General features: G+C 43.5%; 1 protein-coding gene across 2 annotated transcripts in view; it reads right to left on the bottom strand.

Annotated features, from left to right (window-relative positions):
• Svep1 (sushi, von Willebrand factor type A, EGF and pentraxin domain containing 1) overlaps positions 1 to 25,218 on the bottom strand; it is a 172,629-nt gene that overhangs the window by 61,003 nt on the left and 86,408 nt on the right. For both annotated transcript variants that reach the window (XM_087897113.1, XM_087897112.1), the window contains exons 12-24: positions 22,640 to 22,834; positions 21,354 to 21,475; positions 17,382 to 17,490; positions 15,834 to 15,998; positions 15,029 to 15,262; positions 12,905 to 13,066; positions 12,490 to 12,651; positions 8,887 to 9,048; positions 8,229 to 8,320; positions 6,974 to 7,070; positions 5,171 to 5,284; positions 3,844 to 3,957; positions 3,079 to 3,280 (exon numbers count right to left, since the gene is read on the bottom strand). In XM_087897113.1, coding sequence (XP_087753239.1) covers positions 3,079 to 3,280; positions 3,844 to 3,957; positions 5,171 to 5,284; positions 6,974 to 7,070; positions 8,229 to 8,320; positions 8,887 to 9,048; positions 12,490 to 12,651; positions 12,905 to 13,066; positions 15,029 to 15,262; positions 15,834 to 15,998; positions 17,382 to 17,490; positions 21,354 to 21,475; positions 22,640 to 22,834 — 1,930 coding nt within the window. The remainder of the gene's footprint in view (positions 1 to 3,078; positions 3,281 to 3,843; positions 3,958 to 5,170; positions 5,285 to 6,973; positions 7,071 to 8,228; positions 8,321 to 8,886; positions 9,049 to 12,489; positions 12,652 to 12,904; positions 13,067 to 15,028; positions 15,263 to 15,833; positions 15,999 to 17,381; positions 17,491 to 21,353; positions 21,476 to 22,639; positions 22,835 to 25,218) is intronic.

The following is a 25,218-nucleotide window of genomic DNA, read 5'->3' as shown; positions in this document are numbered from 1 at the left end:
GCCTTTTAGTTTATTATGCCAGTTCTGTAGCAATAAGATAATGTTGGCGTTATTCCCACTTTGCTGATGCCATTCCCACCGTGATGACGTCATTCCCAATGTGCCGACATCATTCCCATTTCGATGACATCATTCCCGCTTTGCTGACGTCATTCCCACTACATTGACAGCATTCCCATTTTTGCTGACGTCATTCCCACTGTGCCGACATCATTCCCACTTTGCTGACGTCATTCCCACCACACTGACAGCATTCCCATTTTGCTGACATCATTCCCGCTTTGCTGACGTCATTCCCACTGTGCTGATGAGTTAAAGTTTGCTACGGCAGTTACGTCACTCAAGGAAGCACTGCTGTCACTCAGGGGTGGGGTGGGATTCTTAACCTCATTCTTACTCTTTGTGGCCACAACCAGTTGTCTCCACACACGCCAATAAAAAATATATCCCATGATGACAAGTGCTGACCACCGTGTTGTGAAACAGGGAGTCTGAGATGGAAATTAGAATCCCAATCCCACAGCGTCAAGGGTGGTTGAGAGCCTGTCCCCCAGAGCCCTGTGCATCTACTTCATGTCACACTGCGTCCTGTGTCCGTGACGACAGTTCTCTAGAGGGATGGATGGGAGAGCACGCCCCAGTACACTCACGTCATGGATACTAAGCAGCCGTTATGACAAATGAACCACGGCAAATGTATCTACTTGACAACACTTGAAAACAATGCTGAGTGACAAGTGACAAATGGCACCGTTGGGGTGTGATCCACTTGTCTAACATCTAACCCTCTGTAGGTTGCTTAGATGTGACTTAGGCAATACATATAAAACGTAAGTGAGTTCTATCTGCCTATATAGGAACTTCACAATATTGGTTGACACTAGGGATGAGAACATGTGTGTGTGTGTGTGTGTGTGTGTGTATGCAAAGTATATCTAATTCTATATTTAGAAAGTACTCTTTTAAAAAAGGTACAAATCATATATGGTAAACACTAATATTTGCTAATCACAGAGCTGAAGTCACACCTTTATTATTCTTTGCAATTTTCTGTGTGACTGAAATACTTTCCTTAAGGAAGTCATATTATCAGCACTAGCACATTCACCTGGAGCTGTCCTTGACAATGGTCTGAAGGTGACTAGTGTGAACTCATGGCAATGGAGGGGTTTCAGAGGAAATCCTAGAGTGGAGGACCATCTTATCCGGGTCTTTGCACTTTATGGTGTATCTTTTTTGGCTAGCACCTCGTGTGTCTTTATCTGGCAGGAAAGCACTGCCATAGCTCTGCCCACAATGCCCACTTAATCCACAGGGCTATGTTCTTCTGACTGGTTCTAGATGAATTATATATTCCTCCATTGTTTAGAACCCTGGGGTGAGGTGAGAACTCTTAGAGCTCACCTGAAGTTTCTTACCGCCTACGGTGAGGCGTTCTTTGTTGGGAAGAGTGAAGCTTCCATGAGAAGAGGATGTTATATTGGTGAACATTTTCACTTGCACACTGACAATACATTCGCAGGTCTAGCCATCTTCCATGTATGTATTTACATACACAGAGCTTTGATTGTAGAGGGGTTGATAATAGGCAGGGGTGGGGCTGGGAGGGGAATGCATAATGTAAGGCGGTGACTTTGATTTTTTTCTTTTTTCTTTAGAGAGCTGATAGATCCAGCGGCAGCTTTAGGATCATGGTAAGACCAGCCTATTGTCTGCGCTGTAGAAATGCTGTCTTCCGCACCTCCCTGCAGGCTAGGGGATGCACGGGGTCTCCAGAAGATGACTGGAGGGGCTGGTTATAAATTGCATTCTACTGACACCCATGTGCTCCCCCAGGAAGGGCAAAGTCTTTTCCCCAAGAACTTCCATTTCACCCGCAAAGGCTCTGCTTTTATTATTTTATTTAATTGTGCTCATGTTAGGTTTCTTTTGATGAAAGACTTCTAAAGTAGATGCTAGAACACCATGGACTTCCAAGGCAGATGGCCCCCCAGGCAGTATGATGCATCTTACCCAGAGCAAAATTTTCAGCTAAAATGTCAAATGTTTAAAAATATCAGGTTTTTGTCTAGTGCTCCTATATTAACTTCCATGTGCTGGGACTGTGTCTCTTTCCTCTCAGCATTATTTTGTGTCCGTGTGTGTTTCTGTATGTGTGTACACATGTTGGGGCCAGAGGTCACTGTCGGGTATCTTCCTGTCTCTTTCTCTACCTTACTTCAAAGGTCTCTCACTGAACTCAGAGTTCACCAATCTGACTGATCTGGTCAGCCAGTGAACTTCAGAATCCGCCTGTCTCCATTGTCCCTTCCCCGAGATCACAAGCAGGTGCTACCATGCTGAGTTTCATTTACGCAGATGCTGGGGATTTGAATTCAAGTCTTCATGCTTTCTTGGCAAACACGTGACAACCAGACCTTCCTTTCACTTTTTATGATTTGCCAAGAGCAAAAGTTTCTAAACCTGGCTGGCATGGATCAGACTTATAGATGTCAAACACCTAAGGTTGCCTACATTAAAATTTGGGGTTTACAGGTTTGGAATTGGAAGGGTAGTTCAGCGGTGCTGGCCTGACATGAAGGAAGCCATGGGTTCCACCTCCAACACTATAAAACTCCAGGCACAGCGGTACCTTTATTTGATCGCACTTGGGATGTGGAGGCAGGAAGATCAGAAGTTCAAAGCCATCAACTACATAGTGAGTTCTAGGTCAGACTGGTCTACAGGAGACTCTCAAAAGCAACACACACACACACACACACACACACACACACAGAGAGAGAGAGAGAGAGAGAGAGAGAGAGAGAGAGAGAGAACATAGACACACACAGAGAAACACATACACACACACACACACACACACACACCAAAAAAGCAACAATAACAACAACAAAAACTATCGGCTCACATCTTGGCTCAGCTTTGCATTGCTTAGCATTGCAAGTGGTGGTGAGATTCTACTGTGCCTATCTTCGGGTGAGCATGTGCGGACTTTGCAGCTAATACTCTACTGAGACTGCCCAGTGATGGCTCAGTCAAGGAAACAAACGAAGCAAAACTCTAGACTTGGCCTTTTACCTGAAACTGTTGGCTCCATCCTTACACGTGGCTCCGTTTTGGCACGGCTGGCTGAGACACTCGTCCACGTTTTTTTCACACCGAGGGCCCAGAAATCCAGGTGGACATTTGCACAAGAACCCACCAACTTGGTCTTTACAAACTGCATTGTTTAGGCAGGGGCTCGACTGGCATTCATTGACATCTGTCTCACAGTGCACACCTGGGAGGGGTGAGGACCAGAAAGAGCTCGGGTGAGTTACCTCTGTAGGAAAACTGAGCTAATGGGACTCCTTGGGTGCACCTACAGAAGAGAGACTGCAGAGCCACCGCCATTAGCCTGCTCATGGTACCCCTTAGAATAGCCCTGACTTTGTGGGGTCATTTCAGGACTCCGCAGTTTTGATACTTAGCTTGGTTTATCTTCCTTCTGACACTATGGTTAGCAATGGGCATCGAACTGAAATAATGTTTAAAAGGACAATAAATTAGTTCCCCTTTTCTTCGTTTCTTTGAGCTCATGTTTTTCCTTCATTAGTATTTACCCCCTCAGACTTTTTCCCTAAAAATGAAGTACATATTTCTTTAGCCATACTGCCTTCCTAAACTTGCAAAATATCACATTTTGCATCTATTTACATTCGTTTAATGAACATCATTTGTATGGCTTATCTCCAGTAGTGTGTTCATAAAATCCAAGGATAATATTTAGATATTGTATCAGTAGACACACTAATTTTTACTCACAGAATTTCGAGACAAGGGAGAGAACTGCAGACTTCTTACCAGCATATCCCTTCACACAGGTACAGTGGTAGCTGGCCAAGCCATCCGTGCAGGTTCCTTTATTCAAGCAAGGGCTGGAGCTACACTCATTTATGTTTTCTTCACATAGCTGGCCTGCAAAAAAAAAAAAAAAACCACAGTCTCTGAGCTGGAGAAAACATTAAATTTTGTTCAAACAAGCTGTTTAGAATGAGAACAGAGCAACCGGAAATCATGGCCAATGAGCCTGTGAAAATTTTTGCTCTTGGCCAAATACATGGATACAAATATTTAACTTCCATGTTTGAATTTCGAAAAACATGTAGCCAGAAATGTAACACATTTGGTTTATTAAAAAGCTGAACAGCCAATAGCTAGGCAGGAGAGGGACAGGCGGGCCAGGGGCGCAGAGAGAATAAATAGGAGGAGAAATCTAGGCCCGAGAGAGAATAAGGAAGAAAAGAGCAGGGCCAGGAATCAGGCGGCCGCCGGCCAGTCAGACATAAGAAGCAAGGAAAGTAAGACATACAGATGGAGAAAAAGGTAAAAATCCCCGAGGCAGAATGTAGATAAAGACAGACAGATGAGCTAAGGTAAGGCCGAGGATTCATAGTTATTTAATACGATGTCTTGATTTGGGAGCTGGTTGGTGGCACAGAAGAGAAAGGCTGATACACATTCTGTTCCATAGGACTCTATTATCAATACTGGAATCATTATGATGAAATTCAACAAGGGAATCGGCAGTGAGGGTGATGTTCTGAGCGATTTTAGAGGGAGGCTCTGGAAAGGCTGCAGCTCCCTGACATAAAGGCAATACGTACTTAAACACGATGCACACTTAAACACATGGTCACCTTTGAGTTAGAGAGGAGCAGAGCCTGTAGTGACAGAAGTGACTGGTCTGGAGGAACACACACACACACACACACACACACACACACACACAGAGTTCATGATTTCAGTGAGGTGACAGTGGAGAGGTGGGGGGATCTGGTCCTGGTCTGGCATTCCCTGAGGACAAAGTGTTCTATCTCACTTCCTCATCTCCACTTAGGAACCAGAAAAACAGGCTCAGGACCATTCGGAGGTTCCGAAGTCACACATCTTGTAGATAAAGAAGGAACTAGGTCTACCCATTTTAGCATTTTATAAGCCATAAGCAGTTTCATATGGACAAATTGATATCTTATTCTCCTTACATAATATAATATAATATAATATAATATAATATAATATAATATAATATAATATAATATAATATAATAATGAGCCCTTTCCAAATGTACACATATAATCCAAAACAAGACGCGGCTTATATTGTAAAGACACTGATCTTGCTCCTTACCTACATAACCTGATGGGCACTCACAAGTGAATCCCCCAACTTGGTCTCTACAAATTCCACCGTTGAGGCATGGCAGTGAGCTGCATTCATCAATGTCTGTTTCACACTTTAAGCCTACAATGCAAACCAAACACTGAATGATAAATCCAAGTAAGGGAGTATTAAACATGCATGATCATTTGAGAGCAATGATCTTCATAATCTAGACCTAAAGGGAAGAGCTACCATCCAGTCGTGTTTAATATTTTATGTTAATTTCATGTTTCCGTATAGATTTGATTTAAGATACCTTACAACACTACATGGAAAACAGCAAAATATCTTAAAACATTAAGAGGATGGAGAGGGAAGTTTGTAGTGATTAAATAAGAGTCATAAGCTATGCTAACCATAAAGCAAAACCCACAAAACTACCAAGGTCACCTGACTCAAGGGGTGAGGTGGGGTCAAGTTTCTGTAAATCTTAGCTCTTAAACCAGATGCCCTATAGTGGGCATCGTCTTCCCATGGGATGCACACAGGATTGCTGGGCTAGCTCTGCTAGAAATAGATAGCTCTGCTATCTGCTCTGATAGTCCTCCCTATCAGGGGACTGTGATCTTCAGCTCACCAGCATCAGCATCACCTTCAGACAGAAGAGAAACACTACATTTCAAGTCATAGCCTACACTACTGAATCGGAAATGCTGGCACTGCCAGACTCTGAAGGGCCCAGCAATCTGTAGCTTGGCAAGCCTTCCAAATGACTAGGGCATGCACTAATGGATGAGATGCAATATCTTAGACGCCTTCTTTAAACTACCACTGAAGTGCAGAATTCTCAGATAAAAATCCCCTCCCTTCTGCCCTTCCTTCCTTTCTGTCTTTTAAGATAGGATCTCACTGTGTGTTCATGGCTGTCCTAGAACTCACTTTGTAGACCAAGTTGGCCCTGAATTCAGAGAGATCCCCTGCTCTCTGCCTTCCAATGCTGGGATTAAAGCCATGTACCACTGTGCTTTGCAAATTTCATATATCCTATGGAATGTCAGTACTTCTTTTTTCAAGAACACATACACATGAGTCAACTGTGATAAACGAAATGCCAATATTCTTGCTAGCCTCTGGCTATCTTTTGCTTCCAGTTTTCCTTTTGCTTATTACTTTTTTGGTGAATTCTATTTAAATATACTTTTCCATGAAAAACTTTCAGAATTCATTGCATACTTTTTTGAAGCAAAAAACCGATTTAGAGAAAATAAGGGATTGTTTTAAATTAATTGCAATTAAAAATATCAGCTATTTTCTCCTGAAATTGTTTCTGGACACATCGGTAAAGTGAACCAAACGGCAAGTAAAAATTACTTCTTACTCATTCCTACAGTCTCTAGTCTAAAGTCATGGAGTTCTTCTGAAGCTAGAAACAAAGTAACCACTCTCATCGATGAACAAGAACTTCCACTCTTGGGTAACCAAGGAGAGAAGCCAGGAATTTGTTCTAAAATGTTTGTGTTGGGCAAAGTTGAGTGTTATGCCTCTAATTTGTGTTAGAACAAAACCTTGGACATGACTCAGGACTATATTCCAATTAAACCCCCCAGATATAGTGTTAGCTTTCATAGTGAAGAGCTTTTTCTTTTTCTCCAAACTGTGCAAAGAAAAGCTGTTAAGTCTGCACACCTTTTACCTTGTTCCCTCAGTATTTCTCCTCACAAACATGGCCTAACATGTCTTATAATCTGTGTTACGTATTTCAAAGTCTGACTCAATAGCTACACCAATTTCACACAAAATTGTGTTAAAATTAGCATTTCTTTATGTTACCTGTATATCCGAGTGGACAGAGACAGACATAACCACGGCCGAGCTGTTGGCAGGTTCCACTGTTGTGGCAAGGGTTTAAGAAGCATTCGTGAAAGACCTACCAGGGCAGAAGACATGTATCACAGAGAAGCTCTCGGTTCACTTCAGAGCATCCCTACCTAGGGACCTTAACGTTGTCCTGTTGCTTCCAGGTGAGCTCATTCAAGCTAGCTAGGTCACTGCTGTATCATAGGAGCTGCTATGCATGGGCACAAATGATGATACTTCAGTGAGGTCAATGAATGCAGTGTTCCTAAGAGTTGGCTGCATATTGCATGTTGCATGCCAGTTGCATGTTGCATGCTGGTTGCATCTCCATTAGAGATGCCTTTGAAATACAGGAAGGACAGGGCTCAATCAAGGCCAGGTAAAACAGAGCCTCTAGTGTGACATTAATACGTTCTTATTTAAAAGCGGCCCGTGGGTTCCATCACACCACTACTTTAGCGGTTCCTGCAAATGTCTGTGCTCAGGGAGCTCGTTTTCAAATGCGACGTGGAGAGCCCTTGCAGTTCACTACGTTGGTCTGGAGGAGTTTGGCAGAAGATCTATAGTGTTATTGATTTAAAAAATGTCGATTGCAAGGGACTTATGACCCTTAGGTAGGATGAATTAAGGGTAACGCCAGAATCTACCCAAAATATCATCTCTATTTTTTAAAAAAAACCACACATACATGCATGCACATAGGCACATAGGCACATACACACATGCAGATACACGTACACACACACGTGCATGTTCGCGTGCATGTGCACACACACACACACACACATAAGAAAAGCTATTAGTTTAGTTATGTTTCTGAGTGATAATTCTTAATTCATTACACATTATTCCAAGAAACAATTTCTTTGGCCCCAAAATGTATAAATACTTTTGAAATAAAATCTGAATTACCTTTCTACCCCCAGAAAAACCCTGTGGTAACTAAGTCCACCTTTTGCAATGATGGTCCAATTAGTGGATCAAAACTTCCCACATCTACATACTGTTGAGCATACATTTCAGAAAAAACAACTCCAATTTTTGGTACTAAAAATGTTCAAAGTTGTGCTTTTCGAAAGTGCTTATTAAGAATCATAACTAAATATTTCTATACAGTATTCATAACCTGATGAAGGTTTCACCCACAGCTTTCTATGTTATGTAAAATAGCAAATTAGTTTCTAAGTGCCCCATCAAAAACAATGCTCCGCGCAGGGGTCAGACTCGCCTGGCTGCCGACTTCATACTTCTTCTGGGTGTGTCCAGGAGCTGCAAGGGGCACAACGCTTTCTTCTGCTGCAGAAAAAGTGGAGCTAAAACCTAACAAGACAAACAGGCAAGAATGTCAGCGGGTGTTGGGTGAGGCTCCTAATTAAACTCTCTCCACATACTCAGGGTAAGATCTCGTTGCAGAGTGAGTCACGCCACGCGTATTTTGTTTCAGTATGGCTAAACAGGAAAGCAGCCATGGGTGGCATGTCCTTCTATCCTAGACTCTGAGAGAGACACTTGGGAGTTACCAAGTGCAAAGTTTCCAAAATAATTCTTTCAGTCTTGTCATCAAAAAGATCATAAAAGGGGCCGGTAGGACAGCTCCGTGAGTAAAAGCACTTACCGTCAAGAATGGTGGCCTGAGTTCAAAGCTAAGACACACATGGTGAAAGTTGTCAGTTATGATTCCTGTAAGCTGGTGTTTGCCCTCCACATGAGTGTTGTTGGATGCACATGTGTATATGCACACATGCGCACAGACATACACACACATGAGTACATAAATAATAAATGTAATGAAATTGTTTTACGAGTCCACCTGACATGGTGATGCTCAGAACAGAAGAGACCAGAGAGGCACAGTCAAGACCCCGGCATAAAGTCTGAGAACTCACTTGAGCAATCCGTGATAGACGTGGCGCCAGTGATGGTTGTAGTTCCATAAAAGGGACAAGCTAGGCAGAAGGACTTCCCTGCATTGGGCTGGTAATAGTCTCGAGGGCATGGATAGCAGGGTGTTAGCCCAGAGCGGGAGAATTCTCCTACTGGACAGGGCACTACAAAGGGAAAAAAAAAAAAAGGATGTGTGTGTTTGTGAGATGACTCATTACATTTCAGATAAGTTCCCCAACTCTTGCTTGTGAGAAAGCAAATGAAACACTTGCATCCCCTCTTTCTGTTGGAAAAGAAAGTCCCAGACACCTAGTTCAATTTGCCAGCCGATCGTATAAGACAAAAAATAGGACTGGGTGGCAGTGACGCACGCCTTTAATCCCAGCACTTGGGAGGCAGAAGCAGGTGGATGGTTGTGAATTCCAGGTCAGCCTGGTCTACAGAGTGAGTTCCAGAACAGCCAGGGCTGTTACACAGAGAAACCCTTCCTCAATAAATCAAAGAAAGAAAAACAAAGAAAATTGAAAAATGGTACATCTTTATATATGCAGTAAACAAAGGCACATGTTTTCATAGCAGTACAATTTAGTACATAATATAAAGCTAAACATACATAGAACATACATGTGTTAATGTCCTAGCCATGGGGAAAGAATGCAGCAATTTCCTTTATTACCAATATCAGTAGTAATATTGGTAATAATAAGTCAAATTTAAAATAGTCCACGGAAATGGGAAAATTTCCATGGGAAAAATATTACCTTGCAAATATTGTTAATTGGTGGTGTTAAGGACAGCAAATACAACCATGGAGCTTAATAAATTTGGCCTTTAAATAAATGTATGGGACATTTGATAATACTGTGTTGCAATCTGGGAAGTATCAATGGGACAGAATTCAGAACAGATTTCAGGAGCCACCCACAGAGATGGTGCGATGCATGAACTGGTTGGGCTACAGTGGGCATATAAGTATGATATTAGCATGTCACATGCAACACACTTTAAACACACAAAAATGAATAAACAAATAAGTTAATGTTTCCAAAGACAAGGCCAGAGGTCACTTAACACACCATAAAGGGTCAGAGTGAGAGGTGATATCATTCTGGTCCTCATAAAATATAGAGTCTGGTCTTCTGGGGTGGATGCATCAATAATGACAACCTGGTGTCACTTATGGGACCAAGAACTTTCAGATTTTTAGCCACAAGCCAAAGGACATGTATGTAAGAAGAGATAAGATGCATACAGGTTGTATTGTATGAGCATGGTAGTAACACATAACATATGATTGTTATAGTGATTATAACAATTTTGAGCAGGCTGAAACATAGCAGGTATTTTCTTTTTAAGAAATGTAAGGTAAACTCAGCAAAATACAGACCGACACATCTCTAAACATCAATCAGTATAGGAAGAAAGTAATAATGAAAGATAGACAGATGGAGGGAAGGAAAGACAAGAAAAGGAGGGAAGGAAGTTGAAACCAAGAGAGAATATGCGAGGGTCAGTTGTAAAGTACAGAGTGCTGGCCCAAGCCCACGGAGAGAGCTAAGTTATTCCTGCTGCTCGCCCGTGTTGAGGGGAATGTGGCTAACTGTGCTAGGAACACTGGAAGACATGGGGCATTTCCCAGAATTTCTGCCACGTTCTGGGAACTAGAATTGCTTAATTGCAAAGCTGGCATTAGACAAGCCTCAAAGCTTATTTAGAAAGCGAAAAGAAAAGTCAAATACGAACTTGCTTCCCTGAAAAAAATTCCAGTTGTTTTGTGGTTGGAGGATGTTGGAGCAGGGGCAGAATTATTTTACTGCAGACTTCCTTTCAAAATTGGTTTACATATTAAGAAAATCCAAGAGTGTCTAGCAAATTTATTTCAAACATACTTTGACTTTTAAATAAAAAAAAATTGGAGGCCGCTTTGACACGACAGGCATTTTTTTATGGGATGGGCTTCCACCATGGTCTAAAAAGTTTTCTTCTCAACTCTTCGGTGAAACGTTAGATTGATGAATACAACTCAAGAATTCTGTCTAAATTTTTATCTGCCATGACCCTGGTGCATGGAGACAGTTTAAACAAATGGGAAGATGTATAAATCTTATTGTTCAACGTCCACTCTCCTATGTCCTATGGCTCTTAACTTCTGAGGATGACACCGCATTAGACACAGCTCTAGCATACCCTTCCCCGGCCCCCTGTAAACTGCCCACTTGACCAGCAGCAAGGGATCGCAGTCTCTCTCTGGTGGCTGTAGCTCTGCATGGCTGTGTGTGCATGGCTCGCTGTGCAGCCCGGAGAACTGGCACAGAGCAGGCTGGCTCTTAGGAACAGCAACCTTTCAATAAGAAACCATCTTTGTACTCTCTGGCTTTCCATAAACCTTAGGCTTTTAAGGCAGAGTATGGGGCATGGGAGGATGCACACTTGTAAGAGTCACCATGCAGGCCTGCTTGTGAGCCTCTGTGGTACTGTAGAGAGAGTCCATACTGTAGAGAGAGTCCAGCAACCTTTCCTTGTGAATACAGCTCCACAAGCGGTATAGGGAAATGACCTTTCAGAGTTTCTAGCAACAGGCTGGTGTGTGTTTGTATGTATATACACATTAGTGTGCATTCATGTGTAGGCATACATTCACATATGTGTTCATGTGTGTATGCATTTGTACATGTGTTTGTGTATGTATACATTTGTGTATGTGTTCATGTGTATGTACATTTGTATATGTGTTCGTGTGTGTATGCATTTGTATACGTGTTTGTGTGTATATACATTTGTGTGTCTGTGTGTGTATGTGTGTGTGTGTGTGGCAAGAGGTCAGTATTGGGTATCTTCCCCTGTCACTATCCATCTTATTGTTTAAAACAGGGTCGCTCACTGAACCTGGAGATCATCAGTAGATAAGACTGGCTGGCCAGTAAGCCCCAGAGATGCTCCTGTCCCTCTTCCCACTTCTGAGATTACATGTGTGTTGCCATGTCTGGCTTCTCACAGGGGTGCTGCCAATTTGAATTTAGGTCCACATGCTCATACAACAAGCATCCAGTGACTGAGCCCCTCCCCTGCCCATAACAGATCAATTTTGACTCTCAGTCCTGCTTTTGAGATAGTGTGAAGTTTTTAATCTTCCAGTTTTGTTTACATCTTCAGGAATTTCTGGCTGGCTGACTATACTCAGTTGGGGTATTAGACATATTCAAAGTGGAGTGCTGACCTTGTCATTTCTGGTTAAGCCAGTACTTGCCATAGTGTGATTCCTGAACTTGTAAAAGTAGGTATTACCTGAGTACCAGATAGAAATGCACGTTATACCCAGTGAATCAAAATTCTGGGGACAGGATCCAGAAACCTGTATTTCTATGGTCCCAGGAAGCCTCATGTGTATTACTGAGGCCTGGGATGGAAGTCTTGTGCTATCACAGAGAGCCCATTGTTTATCCTGAAGTGCCGACCAGCTGAGAAAAAGGAACTCCCCATGAAGAGACAGTTATTTACATTCTTGGCATACTGTGGACATTTAGTTTTGTTAAAAGCATCCCCCTCCTCCGCGCAGAGAACTTAACATGTAAATAAATATAAACACCCAAGGCATCAATGATAACCTCCACAAGCAGAAATGTCTACAGCTCCTCTTTTGACAGTCGTGGTGGTTTCTGGGCATCTGAGGCAGCTCCGGGATCCGAATTCTGGTTGATAAGTACCCAGCGGACACGACTCACAGGTCTCGAGCCCACTGGAAGAGTAGGTGCCTTGCTTACACTGAGCTGGAAAGAAGCATACGACACAATGAGCGAATTCATCATCCAACACGGCATGACACACACTAGCTTCCCTGCGTCTTCACGTCTCCTGTGCCACAGAAAACTTTGATTAAATAAATGAGTTTGATTGTCTCCTGTTAATTTATCTTCTGCTGCAGGAGCCTTGACAAGACCAAGGGATAGACAAAGAAACCTTTCTCCTCTTGCCACTGGACGCAAAATCCAGCGGTCTCGGTCCAAGCCTGTCAGCCTGTACCTTTGCATTCGGAGATGCTTCTCGAGTGGAGATACTCCGTGTGAGTCCTGGGGGGACAAAGCTTGCACTCCAGCTGCCCTTCTTCATCTTGATAGGAGCCCATCAGGCAGCTTTCACAGGTGGAGTGCTCCAGAGAGTAATAGGTCCCCAGGGGGCAGTTGACTGTGGAGAAAACAGCCAGGAAATTCAGATCCCCTCCCCATGGCACCCTTCGATTCTTTTTTCCTTATGAAGCTTGCATCTAGGTACTATTACTCATGTGTGAAATTTAACTGTCAGAGTTTTACAGCCACAGTGAGGAGCCCTCTTCCAGAAATATGTTTCTACAAACCCAAGTGGTAGATTTTAATTTGGAGGAGATGCATAAGTTTTATTGACCAGTTTTAGTGTTGCTATAATGGGGCTTTAAGTAAGGGAGGAAAGCTATGACAAACCATAGCATTGTAGAAAATACATAGTTAACAACAACAACAACAAAACTGCCAGAAGACAAGGATAAAATAATGGGTATTTAGATGAGCTTGTGATGGCTTTGTGATATTGAAAATGTTTTCAAAATTGTCTCTCCGCATGCTCCCCGCCCCCATAACACTAAATGACGTGTCCACGACACTGTCACTTCTAGAGACAAGAGACAAGTCGACACAGCAGGATTGAAACAGGTGAGGAAGAGCCTTCGCCATGCCTAGAGGAGTTCTCACCCTACGAAGGCATCCTCTAATCCAGGGGCTCCAAGAAAACAGGCCCACTTTATAACTCGTAGTGGCATGGATGTTCTGAGGTCAAATAGAAAAACTCACTGATCGGGCTGTTAGTAAGTTAGCGTTCTAGAGAGACGCTTGAACTCTATGCCTGGTGACCCGGAGACGCTCGTGGTTATAACTAGAACCTGGGTGCTTGTTAAAAATGGGTTTCTAATTCTCCATCCCCAAAGTGCCAGGTGCAGGCTGTCTGAAGACCCCACTGAGACAGGAGAAGCAGTAGTCAAGATGATTCCTGCTTGTTCTCAGAGAGTGGAAAAGAGACCCGAGTAGGGTCATAATAAGAGCTCCGAATGAGCTGGTTTTGACACACTAGGGAAAGTACAAATGACAAAGCAGCAAAACTGTCGCAGGAGATTCCCCTGACAGAATACACGGGCATGATTTAAGGGAGACTAACATAAGATTCATGTTATTCACTGTCTGTGTGTGCACGTGTGTGTGTGTGTGTGTGTGTGTGCGTGTTTGTGTGCACACGCGCATGTGTGCAGTGGTCTCTTTAGGAATCAGACTGGAGTTAATCCAGATTGTACTGTAGCTGTATAGTATAGGGTTAAGGAGATAGGGAGGAAGAGTGGGGAATGATTAGTGAATCCAAGAGTTTGAAGACGTTCTGAAAATAGACAGAAGTAATGGTTGCACCCTGCGAATGAACTTAACACCATTTAATTGTACATTTTAAAGGACTTATTTGTGTGAATTTTGCCCTAACTGAAAAAAAGTCAAGATTTTAGAATCGACTGTGTAGTTTGGAAATCTCTGCTATATCACTTTCTGTGAGTACGTCCTGAACCTCTCTGGCTTTACTTTTCTCACCTGTAGTGTGTATTAATATTAACCATACACCATAGAGATGCTGAATAAGATTAACTGGAAGAGGTGTGTATCTGATATACAAAAAATGGTCATATGTGTGGGCTATTGTTGAAATAATAGACAAAATGTCATGAGGCTTTATTTATTTTTAAGATTTATTTTTGTTTACTTATTTGTGTGTATGTGTGTGTGGTGTGTGCACACAAGTGTCAGTGGGGCCCAGAAGAGGGAATCAGAACCCCCGGAGCTAATGTTCCCAGTGGCTGTGAGCTGCCAAATGTGGATGCTGAGCCATTGCTCCTGCACCACTATGAGGTTAAAGAACTAGAGCTGAAAATAAGATTTGTTTCCCCCACATAAAATACTTTACCTGTCTTCCACAATGGTGTATAGTCAGGTTCTCAAGACAACACAGTGTAGTAGCAACCACACAACAATGTAGAATGCCTGTTCCATATCAATGTTCTTTATGCACACTTGGAAACTGTCTGTACCCAGCCATTTGACCCTGGGCACAGTAAACAGCTGGGTCCCAGGGGAGGCTTACCGCACATGCGCCCCCTCAGCACAGAGCCCGGTCTGCAGAAGAGAAAGGCTTTCTCTGTCTCCAGGGAATTGCTGTCAGCCACCACCATCTCCGAGGCAAGCTGGAAAGAGTACATGGGCTCCTTATTCAAGGTGTTTTTCAGGCGGTTGGTGATGGTTTCCAAGGTCTTGATGAGTCGCTGCTGATTTGCCAATTCAAGGGTATCGTTTCTTTCCTCCGGCAGCGGCACACTAGCTGAGATAAAAACACAACACAATTAAGCATGCATGTGCACACACCCATTCACACTCACACACGCATGCACACACACCCACGCAAAGGGTCTGCTAGGTGCTAACTGTAATGCTCATTTTTTGCCGTCAACGAAATCGTATCTTAAAGTCCTTCAGAAAAGGAAAGTAATTTAGAATAAGACCAATCAGTTCTCACTAAATAGGTCACACGTGGGCAGTATTAAGAACAAAATATGTATGTTTGAGTCCTTTTCTGAGACACTGTGCTAACATCACCTGTTGCAGGAATTCATCACGACAGGATGAATTAGTCTATATTCTTACTGTTTAAAACAGGCCTAAGTTCATCCTGTCAGCATGCAAGTAAAGCAGGTGCTGGTTACTGCAAGAATCAGAAAACCCATCTGTGACAGTAAACCGCAAACCATGGCCACGTTTAGCTGGTCACGGCTCTCTCTATTTCCCTCCAGGATCACGTCCTAATAAACACGAGGCATGAAGAGTTCAGAGCGAGCTTCCCAACCCCAAATTTCTCATCATATTCTTTCGGCAAATGGAAAGTTTATCCTTACCTGTGATGTTAAAAATTAGCTGAATTTTGGGGTCAGACGATGGGGCAGTTCTTTTAATCCGTGCCGATTTGGCTTTGCCCACACCTGTAGGTGTTTCTTGTACCACATCCAGGAAGTGATCGTAAGAGTAATCCAGCCTGTTACCTGCACCCCAGCCCCCTGGTCCTGATGCCGAGAAACAAGAGATCAGACAGGCACATCTTCCTCCATGTTCAGGTTCTAATGTCACAAGTCAAACTGCCTGCAGTAATTATTCAGTTGCCCCTGGTGTACAGTGGATTTGGCCCATCACCTTAATTTGCCATTATGGGGGTATTTTGCTTTTAATTTGGAGACTATTATCCATTTACTTCCGAGAGTATATAGGATTTAGGGCATCTTTCAGTTACCAGGTAATTATTCTCACCTCAGAGGGAAATAGTGAGGAGGTGTGGGAATCTCATCATTTCCTATTTCTCTTCTATATCCTTCCTCCATTTTAAAATGGCTTTATAAGCTAACGAACATAGTAAAATATCTGCCTCCTGTATTAAAGGTGGGGAAGCTGGCAAGGGCAGCCTATAATGTTCGTGTCGCTGGAGAAGACATGGATGTGTGTGACTTGCAAGGTGCCCCTTATGGCGTTGTGATTAACAGGCAGACACCAGATTTTCACGCCATGAGGTGTGGCGCGTGATTGTACAACCTGGGCCAACTGCTTTCATCTTTCTGAGCTCTGATTCCTTCATTAAAAGATGGGGATCATGAGCCTGACTTCATTGTCTGTAATAAAATGGGACAATTTATATGCAACGCCTGGTTTAATATCTGACTCATTACAAAACCCCAGTGTGTCAGCTAATTAAGTGACATCCATGTTGTCCTGGCCATACTGACCTTAATTATATCCTTTACAGACTTGCTGTGTTCGTGAGTCTATCACCTACGGAAACTGTCTTCAAGGATTTGTTTGCTTTCTGTATGTATGTAAAAAGCTGGGGTTGATATTTTAGTGATTGTAGCTACATCGTTCCCCACAACTGCTATGGAGCAATTATGGAAAATTGACTTACCAGACTTAGAAAATCTTGGAGAGAAAATTTCAGTCTACTTGGACTGAAATCATGCTTAGACTTAGATACTAGATTTTAATAACTGGATTTTATCACCTGGGTGAGAAATATGGATATGTCTCATGTATAATTATTTTGAATCATTGGCTTACTTGCAAGGCCAATTGGATGGATGCCAGATAAAAAACACGGCTTAAATACTTTCTGACTCTTATGATTATATTATGTGATAAGCCAGTTTTTAAATTGCCATCATAAGGTGACCTTATCCTGAAGCGCTTTGGCTAATATTTGAAAGTGATTCATTTCATACCAAAATTTATGATATTCATAATGAATTATCACATGATCATATTATATAGCCATCCTAAAACACTTGATGAATAAATTAATAAAAGCTAAATCTTCTTTTTCTCTTTTTCACCGCTCCTGTGAAGTAATTCATTTTGCTGGTAATTTCATCCTGCACCCCACCACCGCTCCATAATGCCATTACCAATTGCAAAGCCATTTTCATAGTCATAATTATATTCGATGCAGTATTTTTTGGTCAGGTCCTCCAGTCTGCAGTCAATGTCACCAGCATCACTACAAAAGGACGGGACCTGCAGAGGAGGAGGAAGAGCACGGAAATCACATCCCCTCTGTGTTCCTGCTGAGCCCTTGGCTCTCCTGGACCTCATTTCCCATCAGCCAGAGAAGAGGGAAGGCCCGTCATGGCTCCAGAACTCTTACATGTAAGGAAAAGTTCTTTGCCTCTCTTTCTCCCTCCTTCCCTCTCTCCTTCCCTCCCTCCCTTCCTTCTTCCCTCCTCACCTACAGCCTCTCACTATCTCAGGCCACCAGGATTAAACTCAGACTTTTTAATCCCCACTTCTGTCACCTACCAGAGGTAGTCTCTGACTTGAGACTACCATGGTATAGATTCTTTAACCCCTGTGCTGGCTAATCTTATATCATCTTGGCACAAGGTAGAGTCATCTGAAAGGAGGGACCCTCAATTGAGAAAATCCCTTTGTAAGAGAAAGCTGTAGAGCATTTTCTTAATTAGTGATTGGATGGGGGAGTGCCCAGCCCATTGTGGGTGCCTCCATCCCTGGGCTGGTGGTCCTAGGTTCAATAAGAAAGCAGACTGAACAAGCCATGATGAGCAAGCCAGTAAGCAGCACCCCTCCATGGCCTCTGCAACAGCTCCTGCCTCCAGATTCCTTCCCTGTTTGAGTTTCTGTCCTGACTTCCTTCAATGATGGACTATATTGTAGAAGTATAATCCAAATAAACCCTGTCCTTCCCAACTTGCTTTTGGTCATGGTGTTTCCTTGCAGCAATAGAAACCCTAACTAGGCTGGGCCATGGTGGCACAGGCTCTTCAAAGCTACAGATAAATCTTGTCTTGAAAAACCAAGAAAGAAAAAGAAAAGGGAAGAAACCCTAAGCTAACTAGGGCAACTCCCTTTTGTAAGGTTCTATCTCACCCTCCTCTTCTTCCCCAGCTCTCCTTTGTGTTCTCTGAAACTCAGTCAGTAAAAGAAAAATAGCCAAAGTCATATTTTCTCTACATTCTCTTTACCTTTGCTCCAAATGAAGCACAACTTGCCAGATTTCGGGACTATTTTTCAGAGGATGGTTCTGGAACCATCACAAACCCAGATCTTGCAGGTCCACAAGTGGAAGCATCGCCCTACACTTTCCTCCTATTTCTAGGTCATCGTGTTCCCTGTTGCCTCCTTGAAGCCTGGAAGGTTGCCAGCTCCACCCTCGGTGTCCTTTGCAGCCAGCGCATCGTGAACACCACTTCCTGCTCAGTCATTCTCACTCCTGGCTGCTCTTCTGTCCCTTAGCTTCCTCTTCTCTCTTGTCCTCCAGTTGTCTGACGTCACCACTCCTGTGGCCACTTTATGTCACCACCAGCAACTCCATCCGCTCCTCTGCTCAAGAATCCAGCACTTCTTTGGCCTCCTCGGAGTTTGTATTGAGTGAAGTCTCCTGCCTTCTCTCTCCCTCAGCCCCTCCCACCTTTCCTTATCTGTCTTAGATTCCCTGGTCCATTCCTGAGAAATAACCCCTTCTGTAAAATGCCTGCTCACCTGGATTCCTTCTTACTCTGTTTGCTAAAGAACCTTAAACAGGTTGAAGTGATCACTTCCTTTCTCACCCGTCCCCCCATCCCCCTGCCCTTCCTCCCCCTCCTCTCCGCTTTCTCACCTGACTATGGCTTGAGAGGATCTACAACCTCTGCCTTCGCCAATCCTGTCACATTTCACTGCAGGTCAGTTAAGGTCACCTAAAAACTGCCCTGTTTGTCTCTCTCCTTGCTCTTCTTGCCTACTCCTCATCCCTGTGCACTGGTGATCATCTTGGCTCAACGAGTCAAATGAAAGTCAGTGAAGGTTCTTCTTTCCTTCACTTCCAGTCCACACGGGAGCACACAGCCTACAGCGGTGCTCTTGTCTGCTCGGCTTCCTGCCTGGTCTCTTCCTTTCATGGTCTACATCTGGCCCATCAGCTAGATCAACAGAGTCTGCAGATATCCTCCAATGCTCTTATTTCTCGCAATTGTTAATGGTACCCAAGCCAACATCCCTTTCTCGCTTTAGTTTTCTGTGTGATCATCTAACACGCTCCTACCTTCTGCTAGGTGGTGAGAAAACTGGCCTAGGTCCACGGCTTTCCATCTCAGAGCCCAGAGAAAGTCTTTGCAGTGGTTCCGATGGCTCCCCACAGTCTGATTTTTCCTTCTCACTCCTATTTTTCTGCCCCACATGAACTCTTGGAGCATCTCTTACCCTACCTCACTCCAATACCCTTGCTACACCCGCTCTTGCCACTTTGAACTCAGTAGTGCTTCAGATTCCCAAACACATTCCTGCCCCGGGGCCTCCCTGCTTGCTGTCTCTTCTGCAGGAAGCACTGGAGGTGGGTGCCTGGCTCTGCATCTTATCCCTTTAGTCCTCTTTCAAGCAGGACACTTGCTGGCAAGGTTTCCCACACTCTGCATTATTTTATCCTGTAGCACTTGCCTCCTGGCCTGCTGTGCATTTCCCCTGTAATTTATTAATCCTCTATTCATTAGGATGTGTGGTTTGAGTACATAAGGCTTGACCAGCCTGATCCCATAAGACATAGATGTTGACTACATACTAATTAAATGAATGTACATTGAATAACACATTCTGCTCCATTTTTACTATCTTTAACCTATTACTGTCTGTTTTAGACAAAAGAAAGTCACTAGGACGAATGACGGTCACTTCTACACAGTTTTCAATTGTGAGTTCTATTTATTACTTGAGGAACAGTTTGGGATGGGGGGAATACTGTGAGTGGATCCTTGCCCTGTACTCGCAATGACCAGATGAACACAGTGTTCCCTCCATTTGCTGGCAATGATGTCTATGATTTTCCTATTGGGAATTTGGTTCTACCAACTTAAGCAAAACATTTTAAAACAAGAGCTTATTAAGTCTATGCCAGATAATACATTGGATATCTTTATAACAACAGTTGGCATTTCACAAGCAGCGCTTTAAAATGTGTATTAGCAAATCCACAAATCTCCATCCATCCTGGCAGACGAAAGCATGTTTCCTGCCTTCTAGACATTCGATTCAGTTATGTGCATTGCGCGGCTGTCTTGAGACCGAAACAAAAATGCATAAAATAGAAAATCCTTTAGGATGGGGATGTAGCTCACATGCTAGAGTGCTTGCCTCGCATGCATGAAGCCCTGGATACAATGCCCATAACACATACTGGGTATGGCAGTACATGTCTGTAACCTAGTCGTTCACAACCTTCCTAATGTTGTGACTCTTTAATGTAGGCCCTCATGTTGTGTTGACCCCAATCATAAAATTATTTTCATTGCTACCTCATAACTCATTTTTCTACTGCTATGAATCATAATATAAAGATCTGATTTGAAGACGGTCTTAGGTCAACCCCATTGAGGTTGTAACCCACAGTTTGAGAACTGTTGCAGTGTAATCCCATTCCTAGGGAGGTGGAGGCAGGAAGACCAGCAGATCGAGGCCATCCTGGGCTACATAGTGAGTTAGAGGCCAGAGTGGATTACCTGAGACCCTCTCTCAAACCCCCAAATCAAACCAAAATGTAACAACAAAAAAGAAAAACTTTAAATGTTTGATTATTCTTATCATAAAATAATATAACATAATTTTGGACATTTTCTATCAGACTTTAAATAATAAGACAAGTATTTTTAAATCACGAAGTTCCTAAACTCTTTTTAAGCTTTTTGGTTCATGGTATTTCAAAACTTAACTTTTTAATGCAGATTGAATTCAGAAGTCTAAACTCAATGCATAATTCTACATACAAATTTGGATCCCAAAGAGAGGCACATTCAGGACTAGGAACGACAGTTGCAAACAATCCAGAGAAGTTAAGACAGCCTTAACGGTGTCCTAAGTGTCCCCCATAGAGCCACGGCCCCCTGGTGACATACCATTTTCCCCAGGGTAGTTTCAAACGCTGCCGAAAACTTCTTAAGCAGATCCATGTCGTCACAGCGAGTTGTTTTGTACAGCATCTCAAAGGACTTGAACCCGTGGTTTGCGAAACGTTTGACTAGAAAAGTTTAGGGGATGCAGCTTCAGTTGGGTAGGGTTTCCAAGATAAATTCAATTTTTTTCCCTCCCCTTCCCTTCCTTCTCCTCTCTTCTGCTCTCCTTCCCTCCTCTCCTCCCCTTTCTTGTTCTTGTGCTAGATAAATACTCTATCACTGACCTATATCTCCAGCCCAGAGGTTTAGCTGTCTATGAGGAAATGGAATCTAAGCCTGACTCCCAGAGGAGGACCAGTTCTACAAAGGGTCACAACACACGCGTGGCAATTCCACAGTGATGGCTAATGTTTTGGATGCTAACTTCAGAAGGATTTTAAAGCTGATTTTCTTTTGCTTCTGACAAGATTTATAAGATGGTGGAGAGGTGGCAGTGAAGGGTTCCAGGCATCCACTGGCCACAGTAAACCACAGCCCGGTGGCACTGGGCTCCTTTGCTCAAATGAGTTTGCTTTGACCGAGTATTCTGTAACCTCCAGTTCTATGAGAAAAGGAGCATTGAGGAGAATAAGAGATCCTTTGATCTTGTCTACCTCAAAGTTGTTTACATTGATATAAGTTTTTATCATGTGTCTGTATTTTCAACTAACAGACATTTAAAAGCTTTAACTATTATGTATAGTCATAATCCTTGAAAGTATAATTTCTTACAGAGGCAACTTTGCTCTTGAAGCAAGTGCGCATTGTGGGCATTGTGCACTGTAGACTCTAGAGTCTAGGATGTGGTAACCCAGGGGTTTGAGCCCCAGCACGCCCCCCCCCCACACTCTCCACCCACCACCACACTTAGAATTAGCAGCTCTGAATCAAAGTTAAATCTAAAAACACCACACAATCTACTGTATTATGTCACCTATATTGGATATTAAATTACATAAGTTATTTCACTAAGAAACTTCAGATTCAGGCTTCCACACTGAGAACTCCATGTTCACAAACTTCTTCAGGCATTTTTAAGTAACTCATGAGAAGATCAAGATAGTTCTGCCTTTCTATAGCAACCCAGTCTCTAGCAAGACTCAGGTGATTAGTATTTTAAACCATATACTTTGCCCATCCATGACATCCTCCCTGCTAATTCTCATTATAAAGCATATATTTTTTTTTCTGTGTAATGCGCAGCAAAGCACTCGATGGTGCACTTGGAAGGGTGCAGAATTGGAACTTACTAGCACAGTCTGGCCATTCAGTAGAATACGGCGGTCTCCAGACACCGTCTTCGAAGGCACAGTAATACTTCTCCATAGACCCTTCTGTGAAATCATAGCCCTCCCGGCAGCTCAGGGTACAGTTGACTCCAGCACTGTCCTGGGCACAGACAAAGTCCCCGTTTATAGGGGTGAAGGGAACCTCACAGGGAGAACCTGTGTCAAAATAACACTGTATTATTGAGTTATAGTTCTGGAGAAGCATAGTCCAGGAATTAGAGCCGAGCTAAGAAGAGGACTCCTCCTGACTCCCGCTAGCCCTAGGAACATTTTCTCAAGAGTCCTCAGCATGGGAGGGCAGCACATTTTGCTTCCTTGTATTGTGGGCAGATGTCAAAAGGCTGTACCGATGTGCAGTGAGGAGTCCTGCACATTTTATGAGAAGGTAGATGTATATCTGACCTTACTCTGTCCTTTCTGGCATAACTGCTCAAATAAAAAACCTGGGTAACATTATGTGGCAAAGACAACTTCAGGGTCTTTAAAGCAACATTTTGTATTGTCAGGGGAAAGGTTCACAGAACTGCAGTTGTGATGGTGAACCTTGACTGTGAACTTGACTGGGTGGAGTGATGCCTATACGATTAGTAAGGTCAGTGAAGGTGACCAGCAAGTGGGAGAGTCATCAACAGGGGGAAGGACCTGCACTGAATGTGGCAGTTCCCTCTAGTAGGCTGGGAGGCGGGGCAGGATAAAGGGAGGAAGAGAAAGCTAGCAGGTAGGTCCATTCTTCCAGAACTAGTGCATCTGCCATAGCTGCTGTCACTCCTGGGTGCACCCAGGTTTTTGCAGCCCTCTAGTTTCCCAGTGACTCTCCGAGGAGCTTCCCGGCCTTCATCATTGGACTGGGATTGCATCCTGAGGATGCAGGATACACCCTCAGGCTTCCAGTCTCTTGGACTGAGCAATGACTGGGTTCTCCGCATCACACAAGTGTGCAGGAACCACCCTTGGGCTTTCCAGTCCATATCGTCTAAGGCAACTTAGGAAATCCCTTTCTGTAGAGAGCCACGTGATGCCATGCCTTACAGGTGGCGCTGATTCCCACCTTCCACCTTTCCAATGGTGAATGCTCTCAGATGTGTAACAACTCCATATATGGCTAATGCTAAGATCTGGCTTGCTTCCACGTTTCTGCACCTATCTGCGTCTCCCACGTGGCTTGCTGGGGTTGGCTACCCAGAGGTTATTTAAGCTGCAGACTGGCTTTTCCCCGGGGTGAGAGGTTGCAAGAGGTAGCGAAAGGATGAGAAGATTATTTTAAGGGCCTGAATAAACCGCAGTTAAGAAGAGTCTGGTGTTGCATCTTTGTTGCTGATAAGGCAGACACGACATTTGGTGCTGAAGCCCGGGAACATTACAGGGAAAGGAACGTTACGGGGACACAACCTCTCGTCTGGACTCAGAACTTGCTGCGGCAGGGAAGTCTAGTAAATTCCCAGGTAAAGGGGAAGTTCGCGTCAAGAACGAGGTTAATGACCACAAGAGTGGGGTTAATATGACTGCAACAAGAGCAGGGTTAGTGTAAATGTGTACAGATGTATATTATGTTGTTTGTGTTGTCTTTTGTGTACTGGACAGGAGAAAGATATTTGAACTTAGGAACTGCTAAGAAAGGTATTTTGAATTTAAAATATGGGCCTAAGGATTTGATGTTTTGGAAAAGAGGTTCTGTTTTCGTCTCCACAGAAAATGAGAGCCTAAGAATTTACTTGAGATTTATGTGGTTTGAATCACTGAGACCTCCTGAAATGTTGTAGTAAATACTCCTAAGAATGTAGCATTCCCGTTCAGCAGGAAGTAGCCAGACAGACTGACAATGCCCAAATTCCCTAAAAGATTGTTTAAGTGGGGTCATTTCAGTGGTTGCAGAGCAGCAAGCCTGCTTCCCTGAGTTCCACTCCACTCCGTGCACCAGTTTGGACCCAAAACGAATGCAGCTGGGGCTAGAACGCAGCTGGAACAGAGCTTTGCTAGGTGGCTGTGGTAAAAGGCACATTGCCCCAGCCCAGTCAGTGCCTAGACTGGCGGATGCCACAGCAATGCCGCAAGCCATCAAACCGAGAATGGGAGCGGTGCCACAAGCTGTCAAACCGAAAGACCTGCAGTGTGCCTGGAACTGTGAGGGGCTCCACTTGGCCACGCTGAACTGTGCTGACCTCAGGCAGGACTGGTCATAATTATCATAATAAAAGCACAATTAAGGTTTAGACTGGCAGTAAACAGGCAGTACCGTATTACCTCTACATGGTGCAACTTAAGTTTTTAAGAACTGCTTAAAACCCTTATATAGGTACAAAGAACCCCTGAATATTAAGGTGATTAAGTCCTTGGCTAAATCTGTGAGAATTTACAGTCCCTTTTACTGTGGCACAGGTGAAAGCCTTGAATAGATACTGCATGACACCTGGTGATTGGAATGGCTTGCATGTGCGTGTTTAAGCCCAGGACAGTATTTAAACTGGAAAGCCCTCTTGACAGAGTTTGCTAACGAGGAAGAGACCCTGTTCGCCGCCTCTCCCATCAGTCCCATGAGCTGC

Source organism: Myodes glareolus, chromosome 16 (genome assembly GCF_982192425.1).
Source record: "Myodes glareolus chromosome 16, mMyoGla1.1, whole genome shotgun sequence".
NCBI classification, from domain to species: domain Eukaryota; kingdom Metazoa; phylum Chordata; class Mammalia; order Rodentia; family Cricetidae; genus Myodes; species Myodes glareolus.
This window is presented reverse-complemented; position numbering and strand designations above follow the sequence as displayed.